This window comes from Cariama cristata, unplaced genomic scaffold (assembly GCF_000690535.1).
Source record: "Cariama cristata isolate BGI_N322 unplaced genomic scaffold, ASM69053v1 scaffold11404, whole genome shotgun sequence".
Lineage (NCBI taxonomy): Eukaryota > Metazoa > Chordata > Aves > Cariamiformes > Cariamidae > Cariama > Cariama cristata.
Genome location: NW_009611258.1, coordinates 3237 through 19943, shown reverse-complemented (window position 1 = coordinate 19943; position 16707 = coordinate 3237). Strand labels below are relative to the sequence as shown.

Sequence of the window (16707 nt, the reverse complement as noted above, 5' to 3'; positions counted from 1 at the left end):
CGGCAGCGGGTGGCAGCTGCTCTGCCTGTCTCTCACAGCAGCTGGAGTTCATCACCCCCTTCCAGCTGTACTTCAACCCCGACCTCATCTTCAGGAAGTTCCAGGTGAGGCCTTGCCCGGGCTTTGGGGCTCCTCTTGTCTCTTTCCGGGGAGCGGTGGGTGTGACAGCCTGGGCCCTGGGTGTCCCACTGCCCAGAGTGGTCAGGGAGTGCTGACCCCCCCCCCCCCCCCCGGGCTCCAGCCTTCTCTGATTGGCAGGAGATGGGTTGCCAACATGTGCCAACATGTGTCCCCTCTTGTCACAGACACCTGAATGGAGATGACTTTTTCTAGCCTTTCCCTGCTGTACACCATCTTGGCATTTCATTTTTTCCTTTACTCAAAACCTGTCTCTTCCTTTTCTATGACACTGAGATGTTTGGCTGGCTGATGTCAGGCTGGGTGGGGAAGGCTTTATCATGGAGAGATGTGAACAGTGATTTACTTTGGCTCTGGGTGCTGAATTGTGGCTGTTCGTCCCTTCCAGAAAAGTAGAGAAATATTCTTTCCCACACCTGGAAGGGCAAGATGCTCTGATGTGGGCAATGGAGGGAGGTCCCACATGAAGTTGGTGCAGCTGTCTGGTGTCCTGGGGTAGTTCTAAGTGGATGGGTACATGTCTGGGCATCCCCAGTGGATAGGGTGATGGGCTGCTGTACATGTGATCGGGAGCGACCTGTCTGTCTACCTCCTTTTCTCTCTCCTCTCTCTTCTCTTTCAGATATGGAGGCTGATCACCAACTTCCTCTTTTTTGGGCCCCTGGGATTCAGTTTCTTTTTCAACATGATATTTCTGTATCCTTTGGTCTCAGTGAAGCTCTCTGCTCCCTTTTTGGCTTAGATGCGATTCTCCCTGTCCATCTTTCTCCCCACGCTGACTTGTCTTGGTGGCAGTCTAGGGCTGTGGATTCTTTCCTTGGTTCTTTTGGTCTGAATTGAAGCCATTCCCCCCAACAGCTGTGGCCACCCCCTGCCTCCATCACTGCTTGCTGCAGGGCAGTTGCTGCCAAAAGGCTGAAGAAGCTGTCAGAGCTGCTGCAGCTCATGCTGGAGAGCAGTGCCCATTCCTGGGCTGAGCTCTGGCTGCAGCACAGCAGATGCCTCTTTCTTTTGCTGGGGTCAGTAGTACGAGGTGAAGTTTGTGCTTTTCTGCTCTGGGGCTTGGACACCTGGCTGACAGCTTCCTGTGATGAAATAGCTTGCAGCTGGCTTATTCCCCGTAAAGCCGTGCTATGGGGACACAGGGTGGCCAGCTGTTAATTTCCTATACTGCAACCCCTCCCTTTTCTCCTGCTCTCAGGTACAGGTATTGCCGCATGCTAGAAGAAGGCTCCTTTCGTGGAAGGACGGCTGACTTTGTCTTCATGTTCCTCTTCGGAGGGTTTCTCATGACAATATCCTTTGGAGTTGGTTGAGGCTCTTTGGTGTCTTCTGAGATGCTGTGGATAGTGTGGGGCTTGTCTTCTAGCTCTTTGTATCCCAGCTGTATTGTGTGGTCTGTAGTGGGTACCTGCCTGCTGAGCAGGACAGGTGGCTTGTGAACCTTCTTGATGCCATGGGGCAGAGAGCCTTGTTGTGTCCCAGGCCTGCCAGGCTCGCACCCTGAGGCTTGGGAGAGCTCTGCTGAGCATGTTGTGGAGGGGCAACTTCTGGCTGGATGGCACAGCTTGTCCTCCTTATCTTGCCCACCCTTGTCTCCTGGCCTGTGCCTTGCCCAGTATGCTTAGAGCAGAAGCAAAATACAGCAAGAGCTGCCTATACTTGTGTTGGTGTCTGCAGAAGTGCAGATGCACCTGACAGGCGGATGGGCTGCCTGATCCTAGAAGAGGACCTGTGGCAGTGTGCTCAGGAGGGTCAGGCTGAAAGGCAGCCCCTTGTTATGCTCTGTGAGAAGCCGTCCAGCTGTGGCAGAGCAGCTGTGTCTGAGCTCCGGCAGGTGGAGCATACTGGAGTGCTGCTATGGTTGGCGTGAGGGTGGCTCAGAAGATTGAGCTGCAGCTGAAGGGAAAAACACAGAGCCGTAAGGACAAGGAGTGGGGTGCCCATATACTGTCTGCTGTCAGCACATGAGGCAGCAGGAGCCCAGCACTCTGTCCTTGCAAGCTGTCAGTGGCTGGAGATACCGCTACACATCTTGGGAAGTTCTTTTATTGTATGACAAAATAGTCTGATGGAGAGAAATATCTCCCTCCCAAGCATAAAACTTTTTCTGAATGTCTTGTTTGCTGTCTTGTGCAGCTGGCTCAGAGGACTGCTCTCCCCACAGAGCTCCGCATGAAGCTGTGTGGACTCTCATGGCTGTCGGCCATCCTCGGGTGTTTGGCTAGTCAGTGTCCAGGTGCCTGCACCAACCACGTGCTTGGCTATAGGTGGATTTGGGAATCCAACTATAACAAGGGCAGAGGAAATTTTTGCCCCTGGCTGTATTCTTCTGTTCTGGAGAAGAGCCTTGTGAATTGCAAGAGCCATCTCACTGCTGAAACTCTTCTGTAGAAGGCAAATACTGGATGTGAGCTAGTTGTTCATATGTGCCACACGTCCCAAGTGCTGTACAAATGTGAAGGCCCTTCTCTGAAGGTCACTTTGGACGGCCACTTTGTAGAGGTGACTACATGAGCTCCCTAGTCTCTGGTGGTTGTAGAAGCAGCTTAAGGAGTGACGAGTCTGTATGTGCCACTCCAGAGTGTCTTGCTCTGGGGTGGCAGGGAAGGAACTGTGGTGTGCATGGCCAGGGGGGTGGTCGGTAGGTTTCAGCCAGCCCAGGAAAGGTTTGGTAGCATGGGCAATGTCTTACATGCTGTGATCAGCTGCCTCTAGTTCTGGGTTTCCCAATCACAAGGCACCCTGTGCTGCCTGGACATGGTGCACAAGGTGGGTAGGTTTTTCCTTGACTCAGTAGTTCCTAGCTATTTGGACTCTTTGCCAGCCTGTTTTTCCTGGGCCAGGCTTTTACTATCATGCTGGTGTACGTGTGGAGTCGCAGGAACCCTTATATCCGCATGAACTTCTTTGGGCTTCTTAACTTCCAGGCCCCCTTCTTGCCCTGGGTCCTGATGGGATTCTCTCTGCTCCTGGGCAACTCCATCATAATCGACTTACTGGGTAAGTCAAAGCTGGTGGGTGCTGGGAACAAGGGCACTTTGCAGCCACAGCGCTCTCAATTCTCATAGGTGCTGCTGGGGCACTAGCACCATCTCTTGGTTTCATCTTATTTAGGGTGGGGGGATTCCTAAAGCGAGCTGGCTGAGGTTGCTGGGTGGCCAGCCTCGTGCCTGAGCTCTTGCTTGTGACCTGCATTTTGCTGTGTCTTCCCCAGGAGCACAAGTTTGGTATGGTGAGCTCTGCCTGACACTTGTGCTGTGCCTGGTGCTGCCTTCAGGCTGACAGGCTCCCTGCCTGCTTGTGCACGGATCATAGCAAACAGCCTGGCCCCCTGGCACAGCAGCACAAGTTGCTCTGGTGGGAGCTGGGCTGTGGGTACACAGCTGATGGATTCTTGGAGCTTCATCCTGCTTAAGCTCCCAGCAGCTCTGGTTCAACTGGCAAAGGAGTCACAGCTGGGCCTGACCTTGGTGACATCTCTTCCCAGGGATTGCAGTGGGTCACATCTATTATTTCTTGGAAGATGTTTTCCCCAACCAGCCTGGAGGAAAGAAGTTGCTGTTAACCCCTGGCTTCCTGTAAGTAAAGCTGATTCTTTCTGGGCTTTGCTGTGTTGTGTCCCAACTTGGGTCACTTTCACAGCAAACTGTGGTCTGTGGCAGCGTGGGCTGATCATAGAATGCAGTTGCATGCTGGTAGCACCTCAGCTTGACAGTTTATGCCTCTTCTGCAGAAAGCACTGGCACTTTGCACATTATATACATATGTATGTACACAGAGTCCGTAAAGCAGTTGCTGGTACCTTAAGCTTTGCTAGTTGACCTGGAGTGTTCTTACTGCTTGTGGAAATGCTAGATGCGGGTAGGATTCTTTTCTGATGTATTTCTTTAGTTTAAGAAAGCAGAATATGTTCCGCTTCATGCTGCGGATCAAAGCTGACCTAGAGCTCAAGGAAGCAGGTACTGTCGTCGTTACATACTGAGCTGAGCAAAAGAACAGTTAGTGCTGATGCAATAGGCAGGTGGCTGTGGCATACAGCCAAGCCCTGTGAAGGGCTAGGATGTTCCTAGGGGGGCTGGGGGTTTTGTCCGCAGCTCACTTTCCTAACCTGCCTGCTTGGTGGGATGGGCATGTCCCCTGCCAGGAAGATGGTATTTGACACACCTGAAGAGGATCCCAACTATAACCCTCTCCCTGAGGATCGTCCAGAAAATCAACCTAGAGACCAAGACCAGAACCACCAGCAACATCCACAGTAACGGAGGGGACTTCTCCACGTGGCCAGCTTCCTCTCTTCCGGCTGGACTTGTGCTGTGGCCCAGAGATCCTACTGGAATAACACCAGTTGCCATTCCGATGTGTGATGTTTCACTGTTTGTATGGGTAACCCATCTTCCTGTTGTACCAAGTAATTCCACAGAGCTTTGCACATAGAACTGGTGAATGCTTACAGAGGTGTTCTAGGGACAGGGACTGGAAGTTGTGATAGCTCCTCAGTTACCCAGTGGGGAATAAGTATCAAATGGGGTGTTAAACCAGTTACTCCTCCTCTTGCTGGCTCTCACTGCTGAGAGACCTCTTTGTGGGCTTTCAATGAAGTAGTACTCCCAACTCTACCATGGTAGAGTGCAGCTGAGCGTCTTCCTTTCCTCTAAGTCCCCCACTCCTTTTTTTTTTTTTTTTTTTTTTGGTTGCTGTTTCCAAAGAGTCTTTACATTAAAGTCTTTATTTTTCAGTTGTGTGTCCATTTCTGCTGGGGCAGAGGCAGCAATTCACCAGTACTCATCAGGACTTTCCTCAAAACTGCCAGGCTCTGCTTGCTTGGGCTTTTCTTTTTTGGTGGGCAAAGCAAAGTTCAGGCTAGCTGGAAGATGTCCTTTCCCTCTTCTGTCAGCAGGACTGCAGAGTGTGAGAAGGGTGGGGTGGGGTGTCCTGTTAGAGAAAGGGATGCCTGGGAAAGGAGAGGGGACAGAGCTGGACCCTTGATCCAGGCGGTGACTGGAAGTAGCACTTCACACTAGTAAAGGCTGCCTGCACATGCAGTGTAATTCCACCCTTGTTGAATTCTTTAGTTCTTCGGAACTAAAGTTTAACTAAACTTAAACATCTGAATTTCAGGGGAGAATTAAACAAGCTAGTGCTTACCATGAACAGCTGTACTAAATGGATTTGATCATTCTTGCTAATGGAGTACATGTGTGCTTGTACCACACCTCAAAGCCTTTGGAGTAAATCTGCAAACATTGTATCTTAGGATAGGTCATTTGGTAATGTTGCTGTCTGCTCAGCTGGATGAGCTTGCAAACCACCAGTAGAACTACAAAAAGAAATGTCAGTAACCAGCATCCCATTAAGAATTATATAGACGCCTTGTGGCAAAGGAAGATTGAACCACTGCCCTCCCCCCCCCGCCCCCTCTTCTGTGGGGTTCCCATGAGAACACCTTTTTTATGAAAAATCAGACTTCATTTGAACAAGCTATTGTGCTGGACTTACGTTTCCCTCTAGGAAGAGGATGAAAGGCCTGTACAGATGGTAATCCTGTTCTAGAAGACACAGTGGTACTAAGGGCTAAGCAGCCTCAGACTCGACAGGTACTTGCCATGTGCTTTGCCCATGACCTAGTAACACAGAGCTGGTGTTTCAATCCCTGGAAGGAGTTTGTCTTCAGTCTGCAGATGTTCTCTTTTAAATTGCTTCTGAGATGGGCCTTTGAAATGCAAAAGCTGGGGTATGCTTTTAGCTAGGCTACTAGATTAACCTAAGGAGTTGTGATTCTAGAGCAGGCAAGCTGCTCCCTGCTGTTCCCTAGTAGTCCTGCTACATGGAGGAAGCTGGGTGAAGTTCTCATCTTTCTGGGACTTGGCTCCCTGGACTGTCCTGCCTTGCCCCTGGCTGCTTGGAGGGACAATTCCTGCAGCCTCTCTGGGGCCTGAGAAGCAGAGAGAGGTACTTGTAAACCCACTACAGAACCTGCAGTCCTTGAGTATCTGTACCTTGTGAACTTCAGGATTAGGTAACTGTAAGCTTCACAGCAATTCAAAAATTGCACCACAGATGCTAGTTTAAGGCTACAGCAGTTTCATGCTTGTTTTGGTCAAATTCCCTGAAGAGGCTGCTTGCAGAAGTACCTGACCATAACAGAGAGGCTGAAGTGTTCTCAGAAGAGTTGGGAGTGTTTATGTCCACGAGGCTGCTAAGATGCAGCAAGAGTCCCAGGTTTTGTCTTTCTTGCTGAAATAACCTTTCACCCTCTCTAATAAGGAATAATGGATGAGTACCATTCTCGCACAGGAGGCTAGGGTAAGACTGCAATAGTATTATTGCTAAATTGCAAGTTTTTGGTTTCTGCAGACCAGTATCTGGAAAAAGTTCCCTCCCACCCAGGAATCAGAACTGCCTCTGCTATTACTCAAGTCTAAACACGGTAAATTAAAGCTGGAAAGTGGTTTTTGACTGTGCTAGCAGTGTGGGTGGATCAGCAGGGATCATAAAACGTACTGGCTTTATCATAAAGGCCTGAACACAACTGTCAGGCTGCCAGCAAAATCTGCCCTGCTGCAACACTCGTCAGTTCTGGAATGGTAGGAACTCTATCAAAGAGTTGGTGTACCTCAACAGCAAGGTAGATCCTCATTAGTTTAAGAATGCCTGTTTTTTGGGTTTTTTTTGTTTGGTTTTTTTTTTTTTAATCTCACTTCAATAGATTTTCTGCTTGTAAACTCCCCAGGGAAAGACAGGTTGTTTCTAGGGTTGCAAGTTCTAAGGGTATTAAAGACACCCACTTTGCTTTTGGTGCTCTGTAACTGGCAGCTCTGCATGCTGACAACCACAGCAGAGCCACTCACTGAAGAGAAGCTGCAGTCTCACCAATTGCAGGCTTCAACTTTTGTACCAGTTCAGAAACTGTTGTTTTCCAGATGCAGTCTTCACAGAAAAAAAGGGTTCATCACACACCAGGTTGACATCTGCCAGAAATGAATGTTAAGTTTGTGACTTCAGTTAAACTGTTCTACCCTTGTCAAGCAGGCCAGCTGAACACTTCACTGAGTTTGTTACAGACTCTACCACGTGTGGTAACAGACCAGTCCCTTAGAGTTGTTTGCTTCTTCTAGTTTTAAGTCTCATTCTCACTTTCCCCTGCATCAAAAGGTTTTGGGCTGTTTTATCTTGAAATAAAGCACTCTGTTTCCACCATGCTTCAGGAAAAGTGAATGTGTGTGAGCATTCAGTATTAAAGCCAAAAGCATTAATATTGGGCCCCAGGACTGCTCAGTTACCAGAATAGCACAAAACATGGCGAGATTTGCTCTTCATTCAAACTTACTGAACTCAGCCTAAGTAGTATGCATTCCTTTTATTTAAAAAGTTGTCCTAATAGTGCATGTTGCACCAATACAAAAGAATCTTTACACTGTCCACACACAGGAATCTAAGGGCTCCAAGAGCTGCCACAGGTCTTGGCTAGATCATGTGCTAACGCAGCGTTCTTAGTACGTGGCATTTGGGTGGAGGGGGTGGGGGCAGAAGTCAGCAGTACTGGGAACTCTTGGCAAGTGGAATGTGCGTCCCCGTCAGGGACAGAGAGACCCCTGCCAATCCTAGATCCATTTGGGGAGAGGAGTAGGGATAAAGTCTGTAGGAAGAGCACCCGTGTCACAACAGGAAGATTACCAGGCTGGAGCAGTATTGGCCAAACGTCTCATGCGCCTAAGAGAGAGAGAAAGAGGTACAGTAAGTGCTGTGTTACAGTCATGAAGTCTTACTAAAATCAACGCTTTTGGGGAGGCTGCCACAGTTCTGTGAACTCTGTAGAGAGGTTTATGGTCTAGACAGACTTCCTTGATCACCTGAGAGTGCCTCTCTTGATAAGGCTAAGACACGATATTCAATAACAGCTTTTAGGGCACTTTTGCTCATTAACTTGGATTGAACTGATCACTACTGAAAACTATACAGCCAGTCATAGCTGAGAAGCACAATAATTACAAAACTGTTAATCAGCAGTTAAAAAAAAAAATTCCAGGAAAGAGCTGAGCCAGCATATTTACTGTTCCCACAATGTATCTTTTGGAGAGATTCTGGCCATTCATTTTTATCTGCCAGGAGCAATTTCACCAATTGCAAGTGCTCACGACTGCTTGTCAAAACATCACATAGCGGGTGTCTGGTGGGCAAACCTCCTCCTGGAATCTCACAGTGCTCCCATGCTGGCAAAGAGGTTGGCATCAGTCAGGCTGGAGCTGGGAGCTTGCCCATTCCTACATCAAACAACACTTTACCCTATGTAAGAGGAAGCCTTGTGGCAGGATTCTAGGTAGCATGACAGTGCATGAAACTCCAATACTTTGATGAATGCCTTCCTATAGAAACAAATCCCCCTGCACAAGCAGAGAGCCCAGGGAAAAGGAAAAAAAGAAAACCAAAAAAACTTTGCTTCAAGTAGGAGATGGTTAAAGTAGAGATTTAAATGTTTGTGGAGCAGTGTGATAATAGTTTAATATCCTGAAGCTAAAGAGGTATGAGTTTCTGTTGTGGTGTGCAAGTTTGAAACCCTGCCAGTTGGCTCTTGATAGAGAAAGACAAACATCAAAGCTTTTAACTTCTGTCTTAGAGACAGGCCAGAAGTAGAACTGTCTGGACGAGTGGCAGCACCTTGTATTTCTGTCCTGGTCTCTGATCTTCTTCTCCATCTCGGCATCTGTGAGGGTTTCCAGAAGAGGGCACCACTGGTCTGCGTCCCCCGTGTTGCGAATAGCAATTTCCACAGTCGGCAAAGGGTTCTCGCTGCATGGCAGGACAGAAGGCAACAAGGCAACATCCATCAGTGGGCCCAGAGCATTCCTCTGCGTTACCAGCCCAGATGCAAGACACAAGGACAACAGAACACCTTTTACAGTGTTTCAGCCTTAAGCATTCATTCTTAGCCCTGCTTCATACAGTCTAGTTCCCAGAAGTACACCAGGGGCTAATGGTTACAATCTTGTGGAGCCCAAAGTTTCTCGGAGACCAACTCTGACCATCTCCTTTCACCACCAGAGAGGGGTTTGTCAAAGCAACTGTGTCTGATGTAGTTCTCTCCCACAAAGGCCATTACGTACCTGGCTGACAGCGTTCAAACCCAGTAAGCACACGCAAAGTTCACACCAGTGAACAGTGATGGGAGCACTTCTCCCAGAGCAGCAGCTGTGCAGGGACTGGTAACAGGGCTCTTTGTCTAGCTTTGCCATTCTGCAACTCTGACTTCCTAGCTGTAGTTTGCCTAGCACGCCTCTGACAGCTCTCCCCTGGCAAACGTCTGGCTCTGAGAGCCCGGTGGGATGGGAGCCTGATAGGGGAACAAGCGTTGTTCTGCCCATTGCCATGGAAAGGGTAGTCCCTTAGGACCTGCTGTTGCAACCGGAGGCTGCGGCTACTCCCTGCACAAGCAATGAAAGACCAGGCTCAGTCCCAGATCACAAGATCTGCTCCTCAGAGATCTCTCTGCCCTCACCAGCTGTATTATCATATGCACAAAAATATTTACTGCTTCATTAGCCACTTTTCAGTAAAAGTCAACAGGAACTGACCAGGAGTAGCTTCCCAAATATTGACAGTGGAGCCGGAAGCCCAGCATAAATATAGAGGAGCCTCAGAATGTAAATGTTTGCTTTGAATTCTAGAAAGTGGCTCAGTCGGAGCTGCACAAAGTGTGTGTGTGTGAGAGAGGAGCCCTCCGGCAGGTGTGCACACACATCTGGCACCCTCCCCAGGGACATGCCTCCGTGCACAGGATTTCAGCACTCATGGGCAGCCCTCTCATTCCCCCAGGAAGGAACTCAAATGCTAATTGCCATGGGAACAGATGTCTGCATCAAAGCTATTAATCTAGAATAACAACTCTTCAAAGTAACCTTACAATGAAAAATTAATTCAGAGCCTTTGGTATCTGATCCTGGGAGGAAGCTTTAGTCAAACCTACTTCCAGTACTGCTGACATCCACTAAGCAACACTCAAAACCAGGAATTTCATCTTAGCCCCAGACTGCTACACATTCCAGGCTAAATGCTAGATCTTAACTGGCTTTTTTGACTTGATAGCATGGTCTCTACCTCATCTACTATGCTTAACACTGAGCACCCACTAGAATTAAATGGGAGTTGGAAAGCCAGCCTCATGCACATAACTTAATTGCAAGCCAACTCAGATACCACGTTTCTTTAGCAAAGAATCAGAGATAAACTGAAAAAAAAAAAAAATCCTCCCTCATCTCCCAACCTCCAAAGACAGACAGCTCCTCCTCCTGTTATTTTCTGATGAAGTGGGCAGTGCTGCTGGCAGAATGAGTGAAATGTACGGTCAGCTGCAGGACTCCCAGTAGAGCAAGACACTCCCTCTGCTAGGGTCCAGGCCTCTGGCAGTAGTGTCTTGGGCATGCCAACAGGGCAGGGGAATGCCGCCTTTTGGAAAAGGTGACTCCTCAGGCACGTAGCTTTGGTGTGTGAGAGAACCTGTGCCATCATTCAGGTCTCGAAGGCAAAACTCTGGCTATGAAGTGTTGTGTGCTGCCACTAGAAACACTCAGTACCAAGGCGGGAATCATTGTAGCACACCATCCCCTGTGAAGTCCCATAAACATCAGTGAGCTCTCTGCTTTCAGTCCTGCCCCTTCCACTGGGCTTTCAGGCTGTCCTTGTTTTGCACAGAGCAGGCCGGCTGAAAGCCGGAAGCCTAGCTGTCATCTGTCCTGTCTTTCATCAACTAAAAGACAGTTTCACCTCTCCCTCAGATGATTAAGAGGCACATGACTTCTCAAACCCCAAGTCCCTTGAGATATTAAGGTTCTTTTGATACATCTAAAGCAGACCCTTTCCTTACATCAGTGGAATGACTCTGGAGCAACCACCACTCCTGTGGTTTGGGAATTCAGGAACTAACCAACCACAGAACCCAAATATCATTAATCACTGTAAGGTTTCAAAAGTACTCCTTTGCTGGAAGAAAAAAGGGAAGAGGATGACATGTTTGTACTATGACACAAAAGAAGGTTTAAATTACATGTTTTTTCCTCCCTGAACAGCTCATGTCTACATACTTTGTTCTGCTGGGGTTCCTTTTTATTCTCCCCCTTGCAATATTGCCACAGTCTAAAGGCCTGAAATCTATCTGTTTGAGCTACCCTGCAAGGAAGCACTCTTTAGTAACCACAGCCAGATACTTGTTTTTACAGAGAATGGTGTGAAGCTGGCATTAATAGATCTGAGAGAGCCTAGGCAGCACTGACTAAAACTTTACTTGCTACAAGTTACAGAGACTGATAGGAAAAACAAAGGGAGAAATGAACCTCCCTTGCAACAGTTAACAGGTACACAGATTAATTTCTTAACTCGGGTATCTGCAATAGGTGGAGAAGCACAGGAAGGAGGGAGAACTTTTAGTGTCCACTAAATGTGGACAAAGACTGCCTCTGACGCACCAAGTAACAAGAGTTAGGAACAAATAGGCAGTATGCTAAAAAGTTGTTGGAGTAAATTAACTGGGAAGGTAAATAAATTGTAAGTAGAAAAGAGGGCTTCCTGGCCAGCATGGTGTGAACAGTGCCACCCCTCTACTTCAAGGAGGATAGGAAGAAGAAAGCTCAAACTCCTGGGAATGCTCACGCAACAAGGAGTCCTACGAAACCTTATGGCTCCCTGCCGTAGCCAGCTTAAACTATAGACTAAAGTCTACTTCACACTGGCTCCAACGACTGCATCTACCAGCAGGAACACTCTCTGCTACTGTAGGCCACAACACAGACAGTGCTAGCTCACTTCTGTCATAGTGGTAATACGCTCAGCAGTGGGGAGGAAGAGGCAGTACGACAGGTATCAGATTCCCATCTACCACCCTGCAAGTTCCCATCATTTCCCAGGAATGCACACCCACTGCTCTGTTTTTACAGTGGGATGTGGTCCCATGCTGGATCTGCAAATACCAGTCAGATATCATGGATGGAGACCTCCGTGAGGAGAAGGGACATCAGCAGGATGGACACACAATCTAAGTTTCAGTAGAAGAGTTTAACTCCCATGTGCTAAAGGGTCCCTTTCCATTTTCTAGTATGAACAACTCTGGGGATGATTTTAGAACCGAGTAGTTCCTGTGGAAGATTTTCAGGATAAAAATAACCTCCAGAGGAAGCAGAGTGAAATTAGTGGAAGAGCAACTGGTCCAGAGCAGATCAGTGCCTGTTTTCCACAGAAGGTCAACCAGAGAGGAAACCTTCAGATGGAGAAGGAGCAGAGCTCATGGCAGCAGCCAGCTGCCCCACAGCCTCCAGTTCCTCCTTGCTTACCCCCACACCAACTACTCATTGCACTCTCCCTGAGGTAGGAGAGGGCTGGGCATATTTCCCTTTGCTGCCCAGGCAGGTCATTCTGCTTCCTTGAACTGACCTCTACAAAACTGGTGTCAACAGTACCATTCCCTCACCTCTGCAAATACATCATTTGCTGAACTCTCAAACTTCCTTGACTGTCACCATGACCTGAGGTCAAAAACCCTCACAGCGCACACTAAGGGATACTTACAGCCTGCAGACTCAGCAACATGCTGAGGATAACATCAGCACAGTAACTGGCTACAGAACACTGCACGGCACAACTGGAAACAATTATCATTAGGACACACGTTACAAAGCTGACTAATCAAACCTGACACTGCTGCATTCCAGCTGTGAGAAGGGCCTATGATCAAGCCAACTTTTACGCCAGCCAGGGTACAGTTTCAATCAGTCAATTCAATTAGTTCAAAACACCAAAGTTTGAGATAGTGGCTGGCCCAAGTCAGACAAAGCCAACAAAACAGAAACGTATCTGGGGCTCATCATTAGCATACATTAGAAGAGGGAGACACAAAGTATTCAGTCACTGTTAATTACAACAGCCTTTCATTCTGCAGCAAAAGCTGACATTTCATCAATATTTGGTCCTGAAATGGATTACACCCAAGAAGAAAACATACTTGAGCAGAAGCACAAAAAAACTGTAAGGAGGACAGCACAGGTGCAAGCCATAAGGACCAATTTCAAACAAAACTTTCTGCATCGGGTCAGCTTTCTAAGATTCACTGGTGCAAGCGCCCACGAAGTACAAATACACAGCCCCAGCCGTACTAGGAAGACAACAGTTCCATACCTGAAGGCGTACGTCTTCTGATGCCAACTCAGCTGTCCCCGGATGCTGTAGGCAATAGTAGTGACAAACTCCCCGCCCAGGCCAAGCTCTGAGCACAGCTTCAAGGCAAACTTCTCTGGTGAATTCTCCTTCTCCGACATGTCCCACTCAAACTGGTCTACAAGGGAGATGTTCCCTACATGGATGTTTAGCTGGAGACAAGGGAAGAAACAGGTCATTTGTTTCCATTCTCACAATAGCTTGTCAAAGGTAATTTAACTGAGGAGGCAGAGGCTGGAGAAAAGAAGCAGAGCGGTAACTCCTAGTTCATCGCATCTGCAGAGCTCCTTAACTGAATTCTTGATTCCAGTAGCATGAAGATAACTCAGCTTTGCTCACCAAGGTTCAGTTCTTCCAAAAGAACATGACAATGCTTTAACTGAACTATTTCATCTTCTCAGGGGCTGGCACATGAATGTTTAATAATCTGCCACCTTGGTTCTGTTCTCAATACAAAGGACAGAATGCAACCTGGATGCAGGACTGGAATGAAGAGCTCCTTTGCTCCGAGGGAAGCCTTTGTACTCTTACTTCTCCATAACATAACGAGAGAAACCCAAATAGTTCAGCTCTCATTCTACTGCCTTCCTGTATTACCTTAATAATAACTCGTTGGTCTGACTGATCTTCTAGGATACTGTCAGTCGGGTACGACTCGATCTGTTGTCGGATGGCAGAGGCAATAGCAGGGACAAAGGTCAGAGGATTCAAGTCCAGGTCATCACAAAGAATCTCAGAGAACATTTCTGGGGTCATTAGCTTTTCTGATACAGAAGAATGAACACTGTTAACTTTCTTAGAAATCAATGACTGCCACTTACAGAATACACAAAATTAATCCCACAGCATGACAACAGGAATCCCAAATGCATCAGCGTTTGCTTTTAAAAGGGTGTTTTGTATCAGATTTGTAGGGACGTGCACACTGACGCAGGCACTAACGGCTGTCTTTACTTGCTCCATTGAGACAACATAGCTATGGCCTAATAACCCACATACATGAAGAAGCCATACACATTAACTGCTTTGTATTCAAGGTATCTCAGCTAACAGAATAGTCTCAGACTGCTGAGCTGATGAACTGGGTCAGGAGAATATGCCCAATAAACTCTTCAGATGACATACATCCAGGAATGACTGCAACCCATGCAAGTGGCAGAGCATTCGCTAAGAGACATGAGAGTTCAACATGGGAGAGCTTTAAAGCTTTGTGTATATGGGGCAAGGGCATGCACACTTATGTTTGTTCTTATTTGGTGATTGATACAACTATCTCTCTCCAGCCTCAGGAAACTCTCCTTTCTACATACCATTCATGTTCCACGTAAACGCATCTCTCAGTTTCTGCCCATCAATTTCCATATCAAGCCTAATTGGAACCAGAACCTCCGGCTGGGATGCATTCTCATGGATCACTGCTGGGTCATGGTCATCAAAGCTAACATGAAGAGCAACAACACAGTATATGCAGCGAGCACATGACACATCTGGCATCCACAGAGGGAAAGCAACATTTATTGGAAGCAATCCCCACACTCCAACTCCCCGATCAGTCTTTAGACAGACTCCTTGACGCATGCTTACAGGGCTATGGCAACCAATACCAGTTTATCACCTTGTATTACATCTATCATAATACATTCCTGCAAATAAAACAAGGAGGCTTTCCAGGATAACATTTGACTTGGTTTCCCAAACTTTTATAATGGAAAATAAAAGTTACTCATGACACACAGCAGCATTTTCCATTGAATAAATTAGATCAAAGTCACCGGAATATGTCAGTGAGAGGCAGCCTGCCCTTCACAGAGAGGGTCTGCAGACTCCTCAAATGACAACTACTCAGCAAATCAGCAGAAAGTAGAAGGAACTCATCAGGAAAAGAATGAGCCATTTTCCTGACAAAAGGAAAGCCTCCTCTCTGAGCCATGGCTGGCCATGATAAGGAAGAGCCTCAAGACATACAGTTTCACTAAGAACCTCCAAATGAGCGACCTGTAGGTCTTTTGTCAGTTAGAGATGAATCACAACATTATATTAACTCATCAGCACTACCCTGGCAGCATGTCATCTTGGCAACCGTTTCCACTTCTGGGAAGCAGGAAGCTGTCTTACCACAGAGGGAATGTCCTCTTCTTATCCCTGCCCATGCGATTTCTGTTAATTGTTGTTGAACATGGCACTGCATCCAGGTGATGAGAGCTGTTGGGCAGGGTCGGCACCCACTGGTTGTTCCTCTTTGCCTTCTGTTCTCTGAAGGAGACTGTATGTCAGACTGCAGACCCTGAGCACCACTGCTACTACTTAAGGAACGGTATAATTTTAAACTTTAAGTCCTGTTATGAGTTCCTGCTATTTTATTCTGGAACCATCAACAAGATTGTTCCACTGAGAACTCATGTTCCACACTAGCCTCTGGGAAGCCCATTCTCTAGCTCACAATTACTCATCAGATATGAACCCAGGTGCACCATTATAAATACTAGGTTCATATTTGGATTTTCTGTCTATACTTCATAAAAGGACTGCTGAGAAATGCGAGGTCTCCAGAACGCAGTACGTGCAGAAAGTGTGTTCTGCAAAACATCTGTTACAGCTGGAATGCAGTAATTGCAAAAAGAGCTGTATCATCAAACACTTATGTTTTTCTTCCTGTTGTATGTGGGCAGTAACCCAATCCTCACAATCTGGAGATCTTCATTTGCCCCACACTGCAAACGACTGTTAGCACAGACCGGCAAGCACCCTCCTGCACAATGGCTTGGGTTTATGCAATTTCTTGCGCTTCCTGCCCAAGCTGACACCTTCCAAGCAGCTCCGTTCTGATCTCGACCCTCACTGACGCTGGTTACCTGAGGTAGGTAGGAGGTTCTGTGCTGATAGACACTGCCTTATACTTCTCATCGTTTCCATCCAAGATCTCTTCCACTTCAGAGGCCTTTAACAGCGTCACGCTAGTGGCTAGTGTTGTATAGCCATGATCTATTACCAGGAGAGATGCCAATAATTAACATGGAAAAGTACTACATAGCAATGTAGCATTAACAGGCTGCAGAGTGAAAAGCCCTCCCTGATGCTGCAGGAAGGACTAAAATAGGTTACCAAGTGGTACAAGTGTGTGCCCCAAAAGTCCTTTGGGCTTCATTTATCTTCTCGTAGACATTCAATTTTCAAGAAAGGTTTTGACATGGCATTTTGTACATACATGGGATAAACAGAGATGACAAAACTTTCCACTGTCATTTCTGAGTTGCCAAAAGCCTCCGCTCTCCCTCACACACCAGGATGCTGTGCTACTGGGGTAGGTTACTTGCACTGGGGTGACCAGAAGCCCAGCCACAGTGCCTGGCACTACAGAAATACAATAGG

The 16707-nt window shown here is 47.4% G+C and overlaps 2 protein-coding genes across 2 annotated transcripts in view; one reads left to right on the top strand and one right to left on the bottom strand.

The window, feature by feature from the left end:
- Positions 1-32: 32 nt before the first annotated feature.
- Positions 33-4686, top strand: DERL3 (derlin 3; the record flags this gene model as incomplete). Its single annotated transcript, XM_009698181.1, has 6 exons — positions 33-104; positions 761-834; positions 1340-1445; positions 2946-3141; positions 3629-3719; positions 4286-4686. Coding segments are annotated over 6 exons (654 nt in total), but the record flags the coding sequence as incomplete, so codon positions are not given.
- Positions 4687-7481: 2795 nt separating this feature from the next.
- Positions 7482-16707, bottom strand: part of SMARCB1 (SWI/SNF related, matrix associated, actin dependent regulator of chromatin, subfamily b, member 1) — a 10989-nt gene continuing 1763 nt past the window's right edge. Inside the window, exons 3-9 of the mRNA XM_009698180.1 lie at positions 16191-16320; positions 15454-15591; positions 14649-14776; positions 13936-14102; positions 13300-13490; positions 8797-8928; positions 7482-7851 (exon numbers count right to left, since the gene is read on the bottom strand). Coding sequence (XP_009696482.1) covers positions 7812-7851; positions 8797-8928; positions 13300-13490; positions 13936-14102; positions 14649-14776; positions 15454-15591; positions 16191-16320 — 926 coding nt within the window. The 3' untranslated portion in view covers positions 7482-7811. The remainder of the gene's footprint in view (positions 7852-8796; positions 8929-13299; positions 13491-13935; positions 14103-14648; positions 14777-15453; positions 15592-16190; positions 16321-16707) is intronic.